This window comes from Gopherus flavomarginatus, chromosome 18 (assembly GCF_025201925.1).
Source record: "Gopherus flavomarginatus isolate rGopFla2 chromosome 18, rGopFla2.mat.asm, whole genome shotgun sequence".
Taxonomy (NCBI): domain Eukaryota; kingdom Metazoa; phylum Chordata; order Testudines; family Testudinidae; genus Gopherus; species Gopherus flavomarginatus.
In genome coordinates this window covers 1,763,293-1,779,715 of record NC_066634.1, presented here as the reverse complement: position 1 = coordinate 1,779,715, position 16,423 = coordinate 1,763,293, and the positions used below count along the sequence as shown (strand labels likewise).

At 60.4% G+C, this 16,423-nt stretch overlaps 1 protein-coding gene across 1 annotated transcript in view; it reads right to left on the bottom strand.

The window, feature by feature from the left end:
* Positions 1 to 412: 412 nt before the first annotated feature.
* The window catches only part of LOC127036469 (serine/threonine-protein kinase WNK3-like), a 59,672-nt gene continuing 43,661 nt past the window's right edge, over positions 413 to 16,423 (bottom strand). Inside the window, exons 13-26 of the mRNA XM_050927418.1 lie at positions 16,065 to 16,129; positions 15,330 to 15,477; positions 14,175 to 14,291; positions 12,540 to 12,695; positions 12,396 to 12,447; positions 11,666 to 11,761; positions 10,256 to 11,013; positions 7,901 to 7,991; positions 7,321 to 7,430; positions 5,776 to 6,230; positions 4,423 to 4,634; positions 3,109 to 3,210; positions 1,225 to 1,424; positions 413 to 827 (exon numbers count right to left, since the gene is read on the bottom strand). Of these exons, the coding sequence (XP_050783375.1) occupies positions 498 to 827; positions 1,225 to 1,424; positions 3,109 to 3,210; positions 4,423 to 4,634; positions 5,776 to 6,230; positions 7,321 to 7,430; positions 7,901 to 7,991; positions 10,256 to 11,013; positions 11,666 to 11,761; positions 12,396 to 12,447; positions 12,540 to 12,695; positions 14,175 to 14,291; positions 15,330 to 15,477; positions 16,065 to 16,129 (2,892 nt within the window). The 3' untranslated portion in view covers positions 413 to 497. The remainder of the gene's footprint in view (positions 828 to 1,224; positions 1,425 to 3,108; positions 3,211 to 4,422; positions 4,635 to 5,775; positions 6,231 to 7,320; positions 7,431 to 7,900; positions 7,992 to 10,255; positions 11,014 to 11,665; positions 11,762 to 12,395; positions 12,448 to 12,539; positions 12,696 to 14,174; positions 14,292 to 15,329; positions 15,478 to 16,064; positions 16,130 to 16,423) is intronic.

Sequence of the window (16,423 nt, the reverse complement as noted above, 5' to 3'; positions counted from 1 at the left end):
AATAGCAGCTGGCTTTGCACAGAGCTGCCCTGAATTCCTGACCCAGCGAGATCAAGGAAACCCTTTCTCGGTCCCCAACGCTCCTGGCTCAGGCTCAGAAGGTCTTTAGAACTCGGCAGAAGCGAGCTGCACTGATCAAAACTTCCCGGCCGCAGCTCAAACCGCCGTGAGTTCTAGGAGCACTTTTTCCATCAACTAACTTAAGAACCAAATCAGAAACTCCTCCCCACCATGACGTCTGCCATTGAAAAGATGCAGGCAGCTTCTCTGCCAGAGGGGGGAAATGGAGGTTTCTTTTTGAAGCCATCACATCTCGGGGGCATGAGACGCAGGAGCCGAAGTCTCCAAAGCTGGTTACAAAATTCAAATCAAATCAAGTATTCCGGGAGGATAGGAACCACGCCCGAGCCAAATCGCCTCCGCTGGCAGACTGGGCGTCTCCACATGGTTTGCAGGCCACAACGGGGGATTTCTGCCTCCAGCTGCCTGCTCCGGCTTCATTTGGGACCAGGCGGGATGGTAGCTGGGTTAGGGACCGGGGAGGCTGGGAATCCCAGCATGCTGCCCCCTGGCTGGAAGGGTCCGACAGGTGGGGAGGGGACAACCACTGACTGCTGAGCCATCCCCGAAATGCCCACCCACTGCATTGGGTAAGCCGCCCCTGCCATGGCATTGTACTGGCAGACGTGGGGTACTCCATAGGGTGGCAGGACGCTGGAGAAAGCCGGGAGGGCCAGTCCGGGGGGCAAGGAGGCCGGCACAGTCCCGTGGATCTGGGAGAGGGAGGAAATCCAGGTGGAGCTGTAGCCCACGGACGCTGACGTGTTCTACGAGGGGGGAGTGAAGAGAGAGCAGTCAGGTGGGTCAGCAAATTCCACCCCTGCCCCCCTCGCAGTGCCAGAGAGGGAACCCAGGAGTCCAGGCACCCAGCTGCCCCCCTCTAAGCACTAGGTGTCACTCCCCTCCCTGAACCAGGGACAGAGCTCCCAGCCCCCCCTGCTCTAACCACCAGCCCCCACTCCCCTCCCAGAGCCAGGGAGATAACCCAGGAGTCCTGGCTCCCATCCCCCTCTGCTCTAACCACCAGCCCCCACTCCCCTCCAAGAGCTAGGGAGAGAACCCAGGAGTCCTGGCTCCCATCCTCCCCTGCTCTAACCACCAGCCCCTACTCCCCTCCCAAAGCCGGGGAGAGAACCCAGGAGTCCTGGCCCCCAGCCCCCCCACCTCGCAGGCTTTGCTCCAGCTGTCCCCGTCCAGCCGGTGCTGGCTCTGTTTGAGCTGGTTCAGGCTGGGTTTCAGGAGGGCGTTCCCGACCGCCTCCTTAGTCCAGTCGTCCACCAGCTTGTGCAGGTCATCGGTGAACATCCCCTTCTTGCTGGCTGGGGACTGCTGGCAGGAGGCAGCGCGGCCGCCGCACAGCTGCTCTGTCGGGGAGAGGGGCAGAGGGGGGTTAGGGGGCAGGGGCGGGGCACACATGGCTCCCCCTGCTGGCCACAACAGTGACCCCACAGCGAGCCCACGGGCCCACTGCCCAGGGGAAATTAGCCGACTAGACGCCAGCCGAGTACGTGGCCCTCACGCTCCCTGGAGACCGGGGCCAGCCCCTGTCCTACAGGGTGGGAAAGTGAGGCGGGACGGAGAGGTGAGCTGGTATCCACCCATCCGTCCATCCCCGTCGGCACCGCTCCATCCATCCGTCCATCCCCCCCACATCGGCACTCCTCCGTCCGTCCACATCCCCACCCATGCCCCTCTGTCCGTCCTTCCGTCCCCCCCACATCGGCACTCCTCCATCCGTCCACATCCCCACCCATGCCCCTCTGTCCATCTGTCCCCCCACATCGGCACTCCTCTGTTCATCCATCCACATCCAAACTCCTCTGTCTGTCCGTCCCCATGGCACCCCTCTGTCTGTCCTTCCATTCCTGCACACCACCCTCCCTCTCTCCATCCCCACACACCTCTGTATCCACCCCCTCCTTCTTCCCCATCCCTCCCTCCCTCCCTCCACACATACCCCTTCCATCCCCCCGCCACCCCCCTTCCATCTCTCCATCCCCATCCAATAGCGAGGTCCCAAGCACTCAGAGGGAAGCTCTCTGCAGGGGCAGGGATTGTCACCCCAGGAGGTACCGTAATACGCCTAATAGACACTGTACAGCACAGGGTGGGGTTATGGTCTGTGGCTGGGGTGCCGTAATACATCTAATAGTCACTGTACAGCACCCGGCACGGTGGGGTTATGGTCTGTGGCTGGGGTGCTTAGGAGGTACTGTAATACATCTAATAGTCACTGTACAGCGCCCGGCACGGTGGGGTTATGGTCTGTGGCTGGGGTGCTTAGGAGGTACTGTAATACATCTAATAGTCACTGTACAGCGCCCGGTGCAGGCGATCAATGCGCTGCCATGGCAGGGTCCTAGGGGGTCTCATGCTCAAACAGCGGCTCAGCCCCACTTTAAATTAATGCCTCTGGGCTCGGCGCCAGGTGGATCTCCCCAGACTCGGTGCCAGGCAGAAATCATTGGGCAGATCTCCCCAGGCTCGGCACCAGGTGGAACTCACCAGGCTGGGCGAGGGCCAGACCGTATCATCCACCGTGCACGCCTAGGCTTGCACACCAGGAGCCTGGCAGGCGGCCCCGAGGCAAGGCAGCGCAGCGGATAAGTACAGGGTGGAGGGCCAGACGTGCCCCCGAGCCTGAAACAATGGGGCTCTGAGAAGTGGGTTATACAGAACCAATTGTGGCCAGAGAAGCAGATTAGACCCAAGAGGGGCCAGAGGAGTAATTTGGACAGACAGACCAAACCCCCGAGTCAGGCTAACCCAGAGCAGCCTAGTGGGGTCTCTTCATAAGGGCTCCTAGCTCACACAAAGCGCTTTCCATGTATACGTCTCAACATGCTTTACAAAGGGGCGCCAGTATCACAGATGGGGAAACCGAGGCACAGGGCGGGGCCGAGTGACTCATCTGAGGAGCTGGGAACAGAACCCAGGTCTCCCAAATCCTAATCTGGCGCTTTAATCCTTAGCCCAAGCTGCCTCCTCCCTGGGCTGTCTGCGTGGGAACTGGCTAAATGCCTCTCCTTCTCCGGGGCGCAGAGATACCTGGGCTGGGCTCCCCTGGGGCACAGCTCTGATGCAGCAGGCGGGCCTGGATGCTCAGCTGATAGTCAATCATGGAGGCGGCAGTGGTCGTGCAGCAGCACTCTGTGCGTACGGGAGGGATGGAGTTAAAAATCAAGACGTAACCCTCTTGCTTTCCAACCTACATGCCACCAACCCAGGGCTACAGCCTAATCTGGGGGGTCAGTCACCCCCACTCCCTGTCACGGAGTCCCCGGGCGCTGCTCTGGAACTGCTCCCCACCAGCCAGGCAGGACTCTGGGAGCCTCCTCTCCCTTGGAGCAGACTGTCTCCAGGGCAAGAAGCTCACACAGCTTCACCTCCTGGGTCTCTCCTTGGAGCATTCAGCATCCTCTGCCCCTCCATGCGCTTCCCACAGCGAGTCCCCCCAGGCGGGGTCCTGCAGGGGCCAGAGGGCCCTGCACCCCCACTGCACAGCCAGACGTCACTCTCAGCCAGCCAGTGACACAGAGGTTTATTCGATGACAGGAACAGGGTCTAACACAGAGCTTGTAGGTACAGAGAACCGGACCTCTCAGCCGGGTGCATTCTGGGGAGCACGTCTGCCCTCATTCCTTGTCCCCAGCCAGCCCCAAACTGAAACCCCCTCCAGCCCCTCCTCTCTGTGCTTTGTCTCTTTCCCGGGCCAGGAGGTCACCTGATCTCTTTATTCACCTTTAGCATCCCCTTGCAGTGGGGAAGGGCCCAGGCCATTTGTTGCCAGGATACAGCGTGTCGGCCATTTATGCACACTGGAGACTTAAGAAATGCATGGGGAAACTGAGGGACCCACACAGTATTCAGAGAAAACATTCAGAACAGTCCCACTTCGTCACCGCACCCCATCCAAAGTAAGTAACCCCCTCAGGGCAGCTGGCCCTGCTGGGGTCACCATGGGCAAGTCACGGCCTTTCTGTCCCTCAGTTTGTTCAGCTGTAAAATGGGTACACGTATAGCAACAACGGTCCCTTCTGCTCTGAAATCCACGCACCTCAGTAGGAGCCAGGGGCCACTGTTCACAGGTTTGGCTCGCATCAACTTTCAGCCCTGGCCTGGCGGGAGCCCCAAGAGCCCGTAACCAATATCTGTTCCCCAAGTAGGCGGCATCGAGGCAGAGGGATCAAGCTCCTGGAGTCTCTCCCACTAAAGCCTCGTTTCCAACTCTCCGATCATCCCCAAGGCTTGTTTCTGGCTGCTCCCCCGTGCGACACCCATTCCCTTGTGATCTCCACCCCCCGGAAGGCCAGAAGGGACAGAGGCAGCCCCATGCCAGCCAGGGCTCGTTTCCTGCCTTACCGGTAGTGACAATACAGTTCTCGGAGTGCGTCAGGACTTGGGGCCGGCTGCGCAGTTTGCTTTTGAAGGAGCGAGGCCGGCGGGGGGAGGCGGGCTGCAGGGCCAGCTCCGCCAGCTCGGGCTTGCTGTCTTTGAGGGCATGCAGGCGTGTGTACAGCTCCTGCAGCTCCCGGCTCTGCTGGGCCTGGAGCGTCACCACCTCCTGGACGTGTCTGCGGGGCAGGAAAAGCCATCAGCACGGCGTCCCCCAACCCAGCAGGGACTGGCGCTGCTCCATGAGGGAGACCTGGGTTCTCCCCCCGGCTCTGGGAGGGGAGTGAGGGCTGGTGGTTAGAGCAGAGGAGACTGGGAGCCTGGATTCTTGGGTTCTCTCTCCAGGCCTGGGAAGGGAGTGGGGGCTAGTGGTTAGAGCAGGGGAGACTGGGAGACAGGGCTCCTGGGTGAACGCCTGGCTCTGGGAGCGGAGTGGGGTCTAGTGGTTACAGCGGGGGCGCTGTGAGCCAGGACTCCTGGGTTCTCTCCCCAGCTCTGGGACCGGAGTGGGGTCTAGTGGTTACAGCGGGAGGGCTAGGAGCCAGGACTCCTGGGTTCTCCCCCTGGCTCTGGGAGGGGAGTGGGTCTATTGGTTAGAGCGGGGGAGCTGGGAGCCAGGACTCCTGGGTTCTCCCCCCGGCTCTGGGAGGGGAGTGGGGTCTAGTGGTTAGAGCGGGGGAGCTGGGAGCCAGGACTCCTGGGTTCTCCCCCTGGCTCTGAGAGGGGAGTGGGGTCTAGTGGTTAGAGCAGGGGGGGCTGGGAGCCAGGACTCCTGGGTTCTCCCCCTGGCTCTGGGAGGGGAGTGAGGTCTAGTGGTTAGAGCAGGGGGGCTGAGAGCCAGGACTCTTGGGTTCTGTTCTTGGCTCTGTCACTTCCCCGGCCTATGCTCTGTTTCCCCTTGTCTGTCCAGCATATTTAGACCGAGCTCTTGACCCACTCTAGGTGTCGCGCCCGTCCAGCCCAGCGGGACCCCAATCCTGACCTCTAGGCATTAGAGGAAAAACAAGGAACGGTCCTGCCAATATGCTCCTGGCTGGCTCTGAAAGGACAAGGCAGGACTGGCCTGAGGCACGCCTGAGTCTGCACAGAACCTGCGCCGATCGCGCCGAGAGGTGTGACGTGACCCTGCCTGAATCTGCCAAGCGGCTGCCCTGTACCTCTCCATCCCAAGCCCCACTGCTTGGGGGGCCTAGCCAGCCCCACCCCAGCTGCGGGCTGGACGTGTGGCAGGAGAAACCCTGGGGAAGGAGAGCCCCGGTCCTGGTGCAGGTTAGGGGAGGTCACAGTGGGGCTGCCCAGGGCCGGAGACGGCCCCCTTACTTCTCCCGCAGCCGCTGCAGCTCCACCTTCAGGTCCTCGTCCTCGAGTTCAGACTCGTCGTCGCTGCTCATGGGCGAGGAGGCCGAGAGGAAGAGGGAGCTGCGGCGCTTGGCCCCGTGGCAGGCGCGGTCCTCGGCCATCGGGGGGCGCCGCTCCCTGCCGGACCCCAAGATCTTCCCCGACTCCTCAGGGCCCAGCTCGCTGTCGGAGCTGGGCTGCCTCCGGACAGGCCCCTCGGCCCATGGCTCTGTGCTGCTCCCCGTGGCCGACAGCTCCTCTGGCTCCCGCTCCGGGGTGAGGGAAGAGGCGTCCGTCTCACACGCCGGGCTGGCCCATAGGAGTGACTCTCTTGGTGGGGGGGTGCCTGGATCGTCCGCCTGAGGCTCCTCCAGCCTGGCAGCGTCAGGCCCGGCGTCTGCCACGTGCGGAGCTGGCTGCTGCGGCACGGCGGTGACCTGGGACGCACAGGGATAGGCAGGATTAGCTGGGACGGGCAGGCCCCGGCCATGAAGAGGTCATGCCTAGAGGTGATGGGAAGGGCTGGGAGCCAGGACTCCTGGGTTCTCCCCCCGGCCCTGGGAGGATAGCGGGGGCTGATGGGTTAGAGCCGGAGGGGCTGGGAGCCAGGACTCCTGGGTTCTCTCCCTGGCTCTGGGAAGGGAGTGAGGGCTGGTGGTTAGAGCAGCGGGGGCTAAGAGCCAGGACTCCTGGGTTCTCTCCCCAGCTCTGGGAGGGGAGTGGGGGCTGGTGGTTAGAGCAAGGGGCGCTAAGAGCCAGGACTCCTGGTTTCTCTCCCCAGCTCTGGAAGGGGAGGGGGCCCGGTGGTTAGAGCAGCCGGGGCTAAGAGCCAGGACTCCTGGGTTGTCTCCCCAGCTCTGGGAGGGGAGTGGGGGCTGGCGGTTACAGCAGGGGGCGCTAAGAGCCAGGACTCCTGGGTTCTCTCCCCAGCTCTGGGAGGGGAGTGGGGGCTGGTGGTTAGAGCAGCCGGGGCTAAGAGCCAGGACTCCTAGGTTCTCTCCTGGCTTTGGGAGGGGAGTGGGGGCTGGTGGTTAGAGCAGCCGGGGCTAAGAGCCAGGACTCCTGGGTTCTCTCCTGGCTTTGGGAGGGGAGTGGGGGCTGGTGGTTAGAGCAGCGGGGGCTAAGAGCCAGGACTCCTGGGTTCTCTCCTGGCTCTGGGAGGGGAGTGGGGGCTGGTGGTTAGAGCAGCGGGGGCTAAGAGCCAGGACTCCTGGGTTCTCTCCCGGCTCTGGGAGGGGAGTGGGGGCTGGTGGTTAGAGCAGCGGGGGCTGGGTCAGGACTCCTGGGTTCTCTCCCCAGCTCTGGGAGGGGAGTGGGGGCTGGTGGTTACAGCACAGGGCAGGCTGGGTGCCAGGACTCCTGGGTTCTCTCCCGGCTCTGGGAGGGGAGTGGGGGCTGGTAGGTAGAGCAGGGGGTGCTGGGAGCTAGGACTCCTGGGTTCCCTGCTGGCTCTGGGAGGAGAAGGAGGTCCAGCGGGTTAGAGCCAGGGCATGGGGAAGGAGCCAGGCAGTGGCTGGCACAGCCCACCTGGAAGCGGCCTCGCTGATAGGACACCGAAGCCGATCTCCATCTCCCCCTGGCTTCGTTCTCCCTGGCCTGCTTGGCAGCCCCCTCCGTCCTCATCTCCTCTGCCTCTGCTGCCGAGCGGCGCCACAGCCGGCAGGAAAGAAGAGCAGAAAGAGGGGAGGGCATCGCGGGTTGGAACCAGGCCTCGCCTCCCAAGAGTGCCACCGCGTGCGACACCCCGCCCCCGGTGCTAGCCAGTTCGCCCCTGCCACCCCGGCCCGAGACTCACGCTGCTAGGTGGAATGGAGAAGAATGCGGGGGAGCGGGGGGGAGCGCGAGCAAAGGAAAGTGGCGACGGCTGCGGGGTGAAATGACGCGGCTGGACACAAAGGGGCGCGGCGGGGAAAGAAATCATAACGGATGCTTTACCTAGGGTGGAGCCCTGTCTCAAGCACACTACCTTGGCGGACTTTCGCTCTCTTGAAAAAGCTGGTGGATTGCCGGAGCCTGAACGCCCAGCTTTTTAATTTGCGAGTCCAGGATTTCTTGCTAATAGGGTTTTTGAGACTAGGGCAAGTAAAGCTTAGGCCAAAATATCCACCTCCTGTCTGCAGATGAAGGGCTCCGACGCTGGCCACCGCAGCAGGGCAGGCCTCGGGGTTCAGCGGGGAGGAAGGCTCCGGAGACGGCTCCTGCAGGAGACAAAGGGGAGGGAAGGAGAAAAGCGCAGTGCCTGAGTGGGATGGGGCAGCCACAGATTCACAAGGCAAAGGGGGCCCCTGGGAACCCCCCACATCAGACTTCCCTGAAATAACGGCTGGGGGCCCTAGAGAGCTCCCAGGAAACAGCCACCGGGAGCTATTGTCACCAGATGTCCCAGTTTTATAGGGACAGGCCTGACTTTGGGGTCCTTTTCTTGTACAGGCGCCTGTTACTCCTGTCACCCCGTCCCCATTTTTCACACTTGCTCTCTGGTCACCCTATGGAGGCGGGGGGGTTGAGGAGGGAAGGGAGGGCAGAAACCACCATCCTGCCCCAACCCAACTTTCCAAACTGTACCAGGCCCCCTTGCCGATCCACCTCATGCATCTAAAGGACTTTCCAATGGGCTGGCGCATCAGGGGCCCCAATCTCAGCCGAGGGGGGAGTCTGCGTGGCCCCGGCACTACAGGAACCCAAATCTCGGCCGGAGGAGGAGTCTGCGTGACCCCCGGCACTACAGGAACCCAAATCTCGGCCGGAGGAGGAGTCTGCGTGACCCCCGGCACTACAGGAACCCCAATCTCGGCTGGGAGAGGAGTCTGCGTGACCCCCAGCACTACAGGAACCCCAATCTCGGCCGGAGGAGTCTGCGTGACCCCCAGCACTACAGGAACCCCAATCTCGGCCAGGGCAGGGGTCTGCGTGACCCCCAGCACTACAGGAACCCCAATCTCGGCCGGAGGAGTCTGCGTGACCCCCAGCACTACAGGAACCCCAATCTCGGCCAGGGCAGGGGTCTGCGTGACCCCCAGCACTACAGGAACCCCAATCTCGGCCGGAGGAGGAGTCTGCGTGGCCCCCGGCACTACAGGAACCCCAATCTCCGCCGGAGGAGTCTGCGTGACCCCCAGCACTACAGGAACCCCAATCTCGACCAGGAGAGGGGTCTGCCTGGCCCTCAGCACTACATGAACCCCAATCTCGGCCGGAGGAGGAGTCTGCGTGGCCCCCGGCACTACAGGAACCCCAATCTCGGCCGGAGGAGGAGTCTGCGTGACCCCCGGCACTACAGGAACCCAAATCTCGGCCGGAGGAGGAGTCTGCGTGACCCTCAGCACTACAGGAACCCCAATCTCGGCTGGGAGAGGAGTCTGCGTGACCCCCAGCACTACAGGAACCCCAATCTCGGCCGGAGGAGTCTGCGTGACCCCCAGCACTACAGGAACCCCAATCTCGGCCAGGGCAGGGGTCTGCGTGACCCCCAGCACTACAGGAACCCCAATCTCGGCCAGAAGAGGAGTCTGCGTGGCCCCCGGCACTACAGGAACCCCAATCTCGGCCGGAGGAGGAGTCTGCGTGACCCCCAGCACTACAGGAACCCCAATCTCGACCAGGGGAGGGGTCTGCCTGGCCCTCAGCACTACATGAACCCCAATCTCGGCCGGAGGAGGAGTCTGCGTGGCCCCCGGCACTACAGGAACCCCAATCTCGGCTGGGGGAGGAGTCTGCGTGGCCCCCGGCACTACAGGAACCCCAATCTCGGCCAGGGCAGGGGTCTGCGTGACCCTAGCACTACAGGAACCCCAATCTCGGCTGGGGAAGGAGTCTGCGTGGCCCCCGGCACTACAGGAACCCCAATCTCGGCCAGGGCAGGGGACTGCGTGACCCTAGCACTACAGGAACCCCAATCTCGGCTGGGGAAGGAGTCTGCGTGGCCCCCGGCACTACAGGAACCCCAATCTCAGCCAGGGCAGGGGTATGCGTGACCCCCAGCACTACAGGAACCCCAATCTCGGCTGGGGAAGGAGTCTGCGTGGCCCCCGGCACTACAGGAACCCCAATCTCGACCAGGGGAGGGGTCTGCGCAGCCCCTGGCAAAAGGGGACCCCGATTTCGGCTGGAGGAGGGGTCTGCGCAGCCCTTGGCAAAAGGGGACCCCAATTTCGGCTGGGGGAGGGGTCTGCGCAGCCCCCGGCACAAAGGGACCCCAATCTCGGCTGGGGGAGGGGTCTGCGCAACCCCCGGCACAAGGAGACCCCAATCTTGGCCGGGGGAGGGGTATGTGTGGCCCCCGGCACTACAAGGACCCCGATCTCGGCCGGGGGAGGTGTCTGTGCACCGCCCGGCACTACAGGGGCCCCGATCTCAGCAGGAGGGGTCGGAACACCTGGATCCCACCCCCCAGGGCCAGCGTTGCGTCCTGGGTGCCGTAATTAGAACCATACCCGTCGGCCCCCCACACCCCCATACTCACAAGCAGACAGAGTTCCCTGGGTGCGACCGTGATGACGTCGGGGTCCTGTCTCACCGCTGGCGAGCCAGCAGGCTGGCTGGCAGGCTCGGGGGGGGGCAGCGGAGACCCCTCGGAGATGTCAGTTCCCTGGGACTCCGTTGGGCTCCCTAGTGCTCCCAGGGAGGGGCTAGCAGCTGGCGCTTCTGGCCCGGCACAGGACAGCGTATCCTCGGCCGAGGAGAGCGGGGACTCTGTGCTCTGCGTGTCCTTCTGGCTCTCAGAGTAGCTGTGCTCTTGGTAGAGCAGCGTCCTTAGCTTCTCATCCAGGGTTTTGATTCGGTTGTCGACAAAATCCATCTTGGGCGGCCCCTCGCCGTCAGATTCTGGCACCGAGGGGGGCAGCGGGGCCGGTTCTGAGCCGGGCGTCTGCACCTGCCCGGCCTTGGAGCTTGGAGAGGCGTCTCCTTGCAGAGGCTGCTGGGACTGGTACTCGGACGCCGGGACCTCAGTCAGGAGGGGCGGCTCGCCAGCGGGGGCCACCGCCAAGCTGACAGGGCCGTCGCCAGGCTGTGGGGCAGGGGGCTCTCCTGTCTCCGGCCCGGCCCAGCTGTCATTGGGAGGGAGAGATGCTGGCTTCTCTGTGTCTCCTTCCACCAGCCATTCAGGTTTCGAGCCAGGGCATTCCAGTGCCGCGCTGTCCTTTGGGCTGGCATTGGGACCCTGGATCTCAGCAGCCAGTGTTCCACCCTGGGGGCACGTCTCCTTAGCGTTCTCCTTGTCTGGACATGAAACAACCACCGGGGGGAAATGTTACACCCCGACCGAGACGCTGAGCAGGGACCTCGGCCCCTGGCAGTATAGACAGTTGTGGGGGGCTCCCCAAGCAAAGGGCCTAAGAGGGAGGGCCTGGAAGATGAAGGGAGCTGCTGGGAATTTCTGCGGCCAAAGGATCTTCACAGAGACCCAGTTCTCAGCAGACTCAGGCTGTGTGACTATCAGTGATACTAACAGCAGTTCACACCTCTCTGAGCGACTGGCTCAGGCTCTCTGCAGACTCAGGCAAGATCACCAAGTCAGGTCACATTCAGGGCGATTCCCCCTTCTCAGAGCAACTGGCTCTCGACCCTAAATCTGGCGATCACTTTCACCATGAGCAGGGGAGGAAGACTCACCGGCCAGGCATGCAGACGGAGGAGTCTCTGGACTGTCTCAGAGCTTTAGCCCACTCTCTCCAGTGCCTCGTCTTACCCCAGCTGAGACCAGGATCCCAGCCTGGGCCCTCCACAGAAGCCCTACTGCGTGGGCTACAAAGGCTTGTGCCAAAGCTAAGAGAAAGCCTCTGGCTGGTTTTAACTCAGGCCTTGGCTCTATATTGTTCGGTTCCCTCTGCTCTCTGACCTCCCGCCACCCATGGTGGAAGTCTCTGCTCACCGGTAGCAGCCGGCGTCTGCCCCTCTCTGTTCCTTATTGTCTGATTGATGCAGAATCGCCAGCGGCCGACCGGAGAGGACTGCGGGGCGCACTCGCCTGGGGAAAGATGACAGGGAAAGCAGCTTGTACCTACCAGCAGCTAAGTCACTAGTGGAAGTCTAGTGCGTTTCTGTCCTAGCTAATCGGCTGGCCGAAGCACACCTCACCGCCTCCCACTCTGTGGGTCTGTTCGGCTGCCTTGGAAATATCAGCTGCGTGGGTCGGGCACGGCGAATGGCTCATGTACGCAGGGCAGGGGGATGCCGAGGCGAAGCTAACTGCTCAATTCGCCCGGACGGACTGGTTTGAATAACACATGCAGTTGCTGTGTAGGACGACGGCGCTGTTTTGTACCGTGCTGAAGGACAGACTTAAAAGGAAGTGAATTCAAACAATGAAATACACGACAATGTCCCTGTAGAGTGAAAAACAAGGACCTCTCTCCATTAACAGAGTCACAGATTCATATGTTCCAAGACCAGAAGGGAGCGTTGTGATCATTCCACCTGCCCCCTGCAGAGCACAGGCCGGAGAACAGCCCCAGAAAAATTCCTAGGGCAAATCTTTTAGGAAAACATCCCCTCTTGATTTAACCAGGGTCAGTGATGGAGAATCCGCCATGACCCTCGGGAGATGGTGGCAGTGGTTAAGCCAACACCCCTGTGTTTCAAGGTTCTTTAAAGGTACTTACTGCCGGTCTGAGCAGAGGCAGGGTTCATCTGAACTTGCTCGGACGACCCTGTCTGAATTAAAAACCGACAGGTCGATAAACAAAGAAGCTTCTGAGGTGCCCACATAGCCAGGAGACATGCCCGAGATAAAGCACCGTTCTTACTTGGCTGCTATTGGACTCTGAGGGAACGGAATCGTTGCCAGATGCTCGCTCTTCCACCGGCAGGCTTCGGAGGATCTCCTGAGCTTGGCACACGATGGCTCTCAGCTCCTCCACAAACTTCTCCTTCTCGCTCTCCAGCACAAAGTTATCTTCCACCTGATTGGGGGGAACCAACACCCAACAGCTCAATCAGCGTTTCCCAAAGCATGGGACTCAGCAGCCAGGGGATTGGACAAGTACCCAAATCGTTCAGCAGATTTTCAGCTTTCGCTTATTACAAAAGGAAGTGTCTCTAGCTCGTATTGCTGCAAAGGAATCTTGGAGAACATGCCCCAAGCCTGCCTTACCCAACAATGCTTGCCCGAGTGTGCAGAGAGCCTGAGCCGATTGCTCAGACAGGTGGGAACTGGCCCCTTTAGCGATCTCAGTTGCCCAGTGACAATACCTTGACCCATTTCGCTGCCGGTCCAAGCATGTTAGGAAAGAGAGGAACAGCTCATACTTGAGCAATGCCGTCTGACAGCAGTTTGAAAAGGTGCTGGCTCACCAAAAAAGGAAACAGCCCTGATGTGGCAGGTGAGGAATCATGGGAACTCAGAACTCCAGGGTCCCACAATGCACAGCAAGAGAAGTCCCAGAATGCACAGAGCCCAACAGCGAGGCAAAGCACCATCGGAGACCTGCCTAGAATCCACAGAGTCCAACGACTACCCCCGCCACACACTTCAATTTTGTGAATCTAGCCCTTTAACAACACCCCAAACCGATGATGTCGATTCGCTGACATTTTTCATAATTTTCAGGTTTGTCTTGACCCACCTTTTTGGAACGCGCCAAAACAATCAGCGATATGTAGCGAAACCAAGCCCTAGATGGCTTATCCAAGTCTATGACGGCTCTGGGAACTGAACCATCAGTTCCCAGGCCCTAGGGTGGGGCCCTCATCACCCGCTCCCGAGATCATCTACTCTCCACCATGGAAAATCAGCTCAGGTGTGACACAAAGCCCAGGTGAGCCTCAAAGCTCACAGGCACCACGGCACAATGTACTAAGCTTAGCTTGCGTGGTTTGTTTTATTTGCGCAGTAATCTGCTTTGTTCTGTTTGCTGTCCCTGTAGTTAACAGGTTTATTTCTTATTTCAAAACCCAGTTTGTGCAATTCATATCGGGGGGCGAGAAGCTGTGCGTATCTCTCCCCACATCGAGGGAGAGGGTGAATTTTTATGAGCTTGTGCTGTGCAGATCTGTCTATACAGTGCAAGACAATATTATCCTGGGGGTAGTCTCCAGAGGGAAGCTGCACTTGAGTGCTGGGAAATCCCCTAGCTGATTCGGGCGGGCTCAGGGAAACCCCAATATATCAGGTGGCATCTCAGAAGGGGGGGTCCAACCCGCCATAGTAGGCACCAGAACCGGATGCAGTGTTCCAGCAGCGGTCACACCAGGGCCAAATCCGGGCTAAAAGAACCTCTGGGCTCCTATTCGAGATTCCCTGGTTTCTGCCGCCCAGGATCGCATTAGCCCTTTTTGCCCCGGCGTCGCCCTTTCTCCTTCATGAGCCCTGAACGTTTCCCAGAGTCGCTGCTCCCCAGGAGAGGGTCCCAGCAAGCAGGGCTGCAGCTGGAGAAACTCACCATGTAATCAGCAATATCCTCGGGCGCGTCTCCATCGGCATCAAACTTGAAGGTGACCATCTTGTTGTTGTGGGTCTCCAGCTGGCACTCGACCATGTTATCCCCGGCCGTGGACACCTGGGGACGTGAGCAGAATGCCAGCGTTTTGTGGGGGGGACTCGATTCCTGGGTGGCGGGGCAGGTGAAGGAAATCTCGGGGAGCGAGGGGAAGAACATTTGGCTTTTAAGACCGACTTCGGGACTCCGATCTACCTGGTGGCCTTCAGCCCCCGCCCCAAGCCAAAGCAAGCCCCTCGTAGACTTCAATGGCTGTGGCTCAGGCCCAGGACAGCCGCCGGAAAGTCCGAGAGCGGACGTGGAGGAGACAGCAAGTCCTTCCTACAGCCTGAAAGGCCCATGTGACCGTCAGGCCCTGCGAAGGTGGGGTAAAGCAGCTTTAACTCCCCTGCCAACCTCCTGAGTGTGGACACTGTCACACCAGGCCAGTCCCAGTAAGCCCAGCATCAATCAGAAGGACCCATTTCAGGCCTCGGGAGACTACACTGTTGTGAAGCCAAGGCCCAAGCGACGGCAGGGAACTGATAACGTGAGCTGTGGCTGGGTGATCTCAGGAAGGTGAGTCTGCCCCCCCCACCCCTCCCCGGAGAGGAAAGCGACCTCCCAGCTCCCAAATCACCCCCGACCCCCAAAAAACCCAGCCATAGCAAACTCGGGGCAAAACCTATGGAGTCAAAAATTCAAATGCACTGAAGTGACCTAGGAACCTGCTTTCAAACACACAGATTCACACATCTCAAGGTCAGAAGGGAGCATTGTGATCGTCTGCTCTGACTCCCTGGCTAACACAGGCCTGGGCTGAACTGGAGCAGAGCCTTTAACAACAGCCCATCTCGATTTATACGATTCGCCCACTAGCAAGACTCCCCGACACCTCTCGGTGAGATGTCCCAGCGGTTACCTCCCCTAGCGCCTTATTTCCTGTCAGAATTTACACTGAGGAGCCCAATATTTGTTCCGCACCTAGATACTTCTGGACTGTGATCAGGTCAATTTCTACACACAGAGAAGCCTGGAGGAACCAGGCGGCCTATGAGAACACAGGGCTGAGGTTCGAATCCCTTCCACAGGCTGAATTCCCCCCTCACCACTACCAACCTGCAGGACGATGAGCTGGAACTTGGTGCCTTTGTCCGGCCGGGGGCAGGACGCCCGCCTCTGTTTACTTCTGTCTTGTTTGCCGTTGCCGCTCGTGGGCTCGTGTGCGTTGGAGCTTTCCTTCAGAATGGCCAGCTCAGGATTCAGCCTGGGAGCGCAGCAGGGAGAGAAGGAAAGCGTGAATGGATGAGCTCTCAGAACGGGACTTGCTGCAGCAAACTGGATCAGTCAATCTGCCCCAGGGGAAGATACGGGCTGACGCATTTAGCTCCCTGCCCAAAGTTCTGAGTGTTTATTTGATGTTTCCTGCCATAGCCTCTCCTGCAGTCTTGTGGCAATGAGTTCTGCAGGCCAAGAGAGGAGGGGAAATCGAATCACTTCAGTGGCCACGGCTGTGGAAGGCTCAGCCTCCTCACAAGGGTCAGACAAGCAGCAGGAAAGGGACAGGCCTGTGTGTCTATCTCATGGTGGGACATGTGCTGCGAGAAATAAATCCAAGGGGATCCTTTGACAGAGGTTTCTGGGACACACCGACCCAGCGCTCCTCCAGCTGGCAGGATGACCGGCTGACCGTCGATGCGGCCACTTGACGGGGCTGTGAACTGCCGCTCACATGTGCCCCCCAGATGCACAGCACATGGGCAGAAAGACTGGATTTTGCACCAGGCTCATTTCCTTTCCCCCCGCCACCCCCTGCGTTCCCATGCCCTCGACTCAACGAGAAAGAAGACTCACCCTTGCGGGAAGTCTGGCTTTGGACCAGCTATCTGGGGCTCCGACACCGAGGCAGGCTGGAAAACCTGCCAGGAAACAGAGTTGTGAAACAAGGGAATTTCAGTCCTTCTCCAGGGAGATGGGGCTATACGGACTCCAAGGGGATTAGAGGAGAAGCGAGACAGGGGCTGGACAAAGGCCAGAAGAACGTAAGACAGAGATAAAGAAGGGGCAGTGTGGGCACAAGGACTACCAGGCTCAGGGATCGATTCAGGCTGGAAATTAGAACACTGGGGGGACTGCATTTGCCTTCAGAGCAGAGGAGCAGGACCACAGATGGGGCGCGGGAGAACGAGAGGCTCTTACAAGGACAGAAAGTC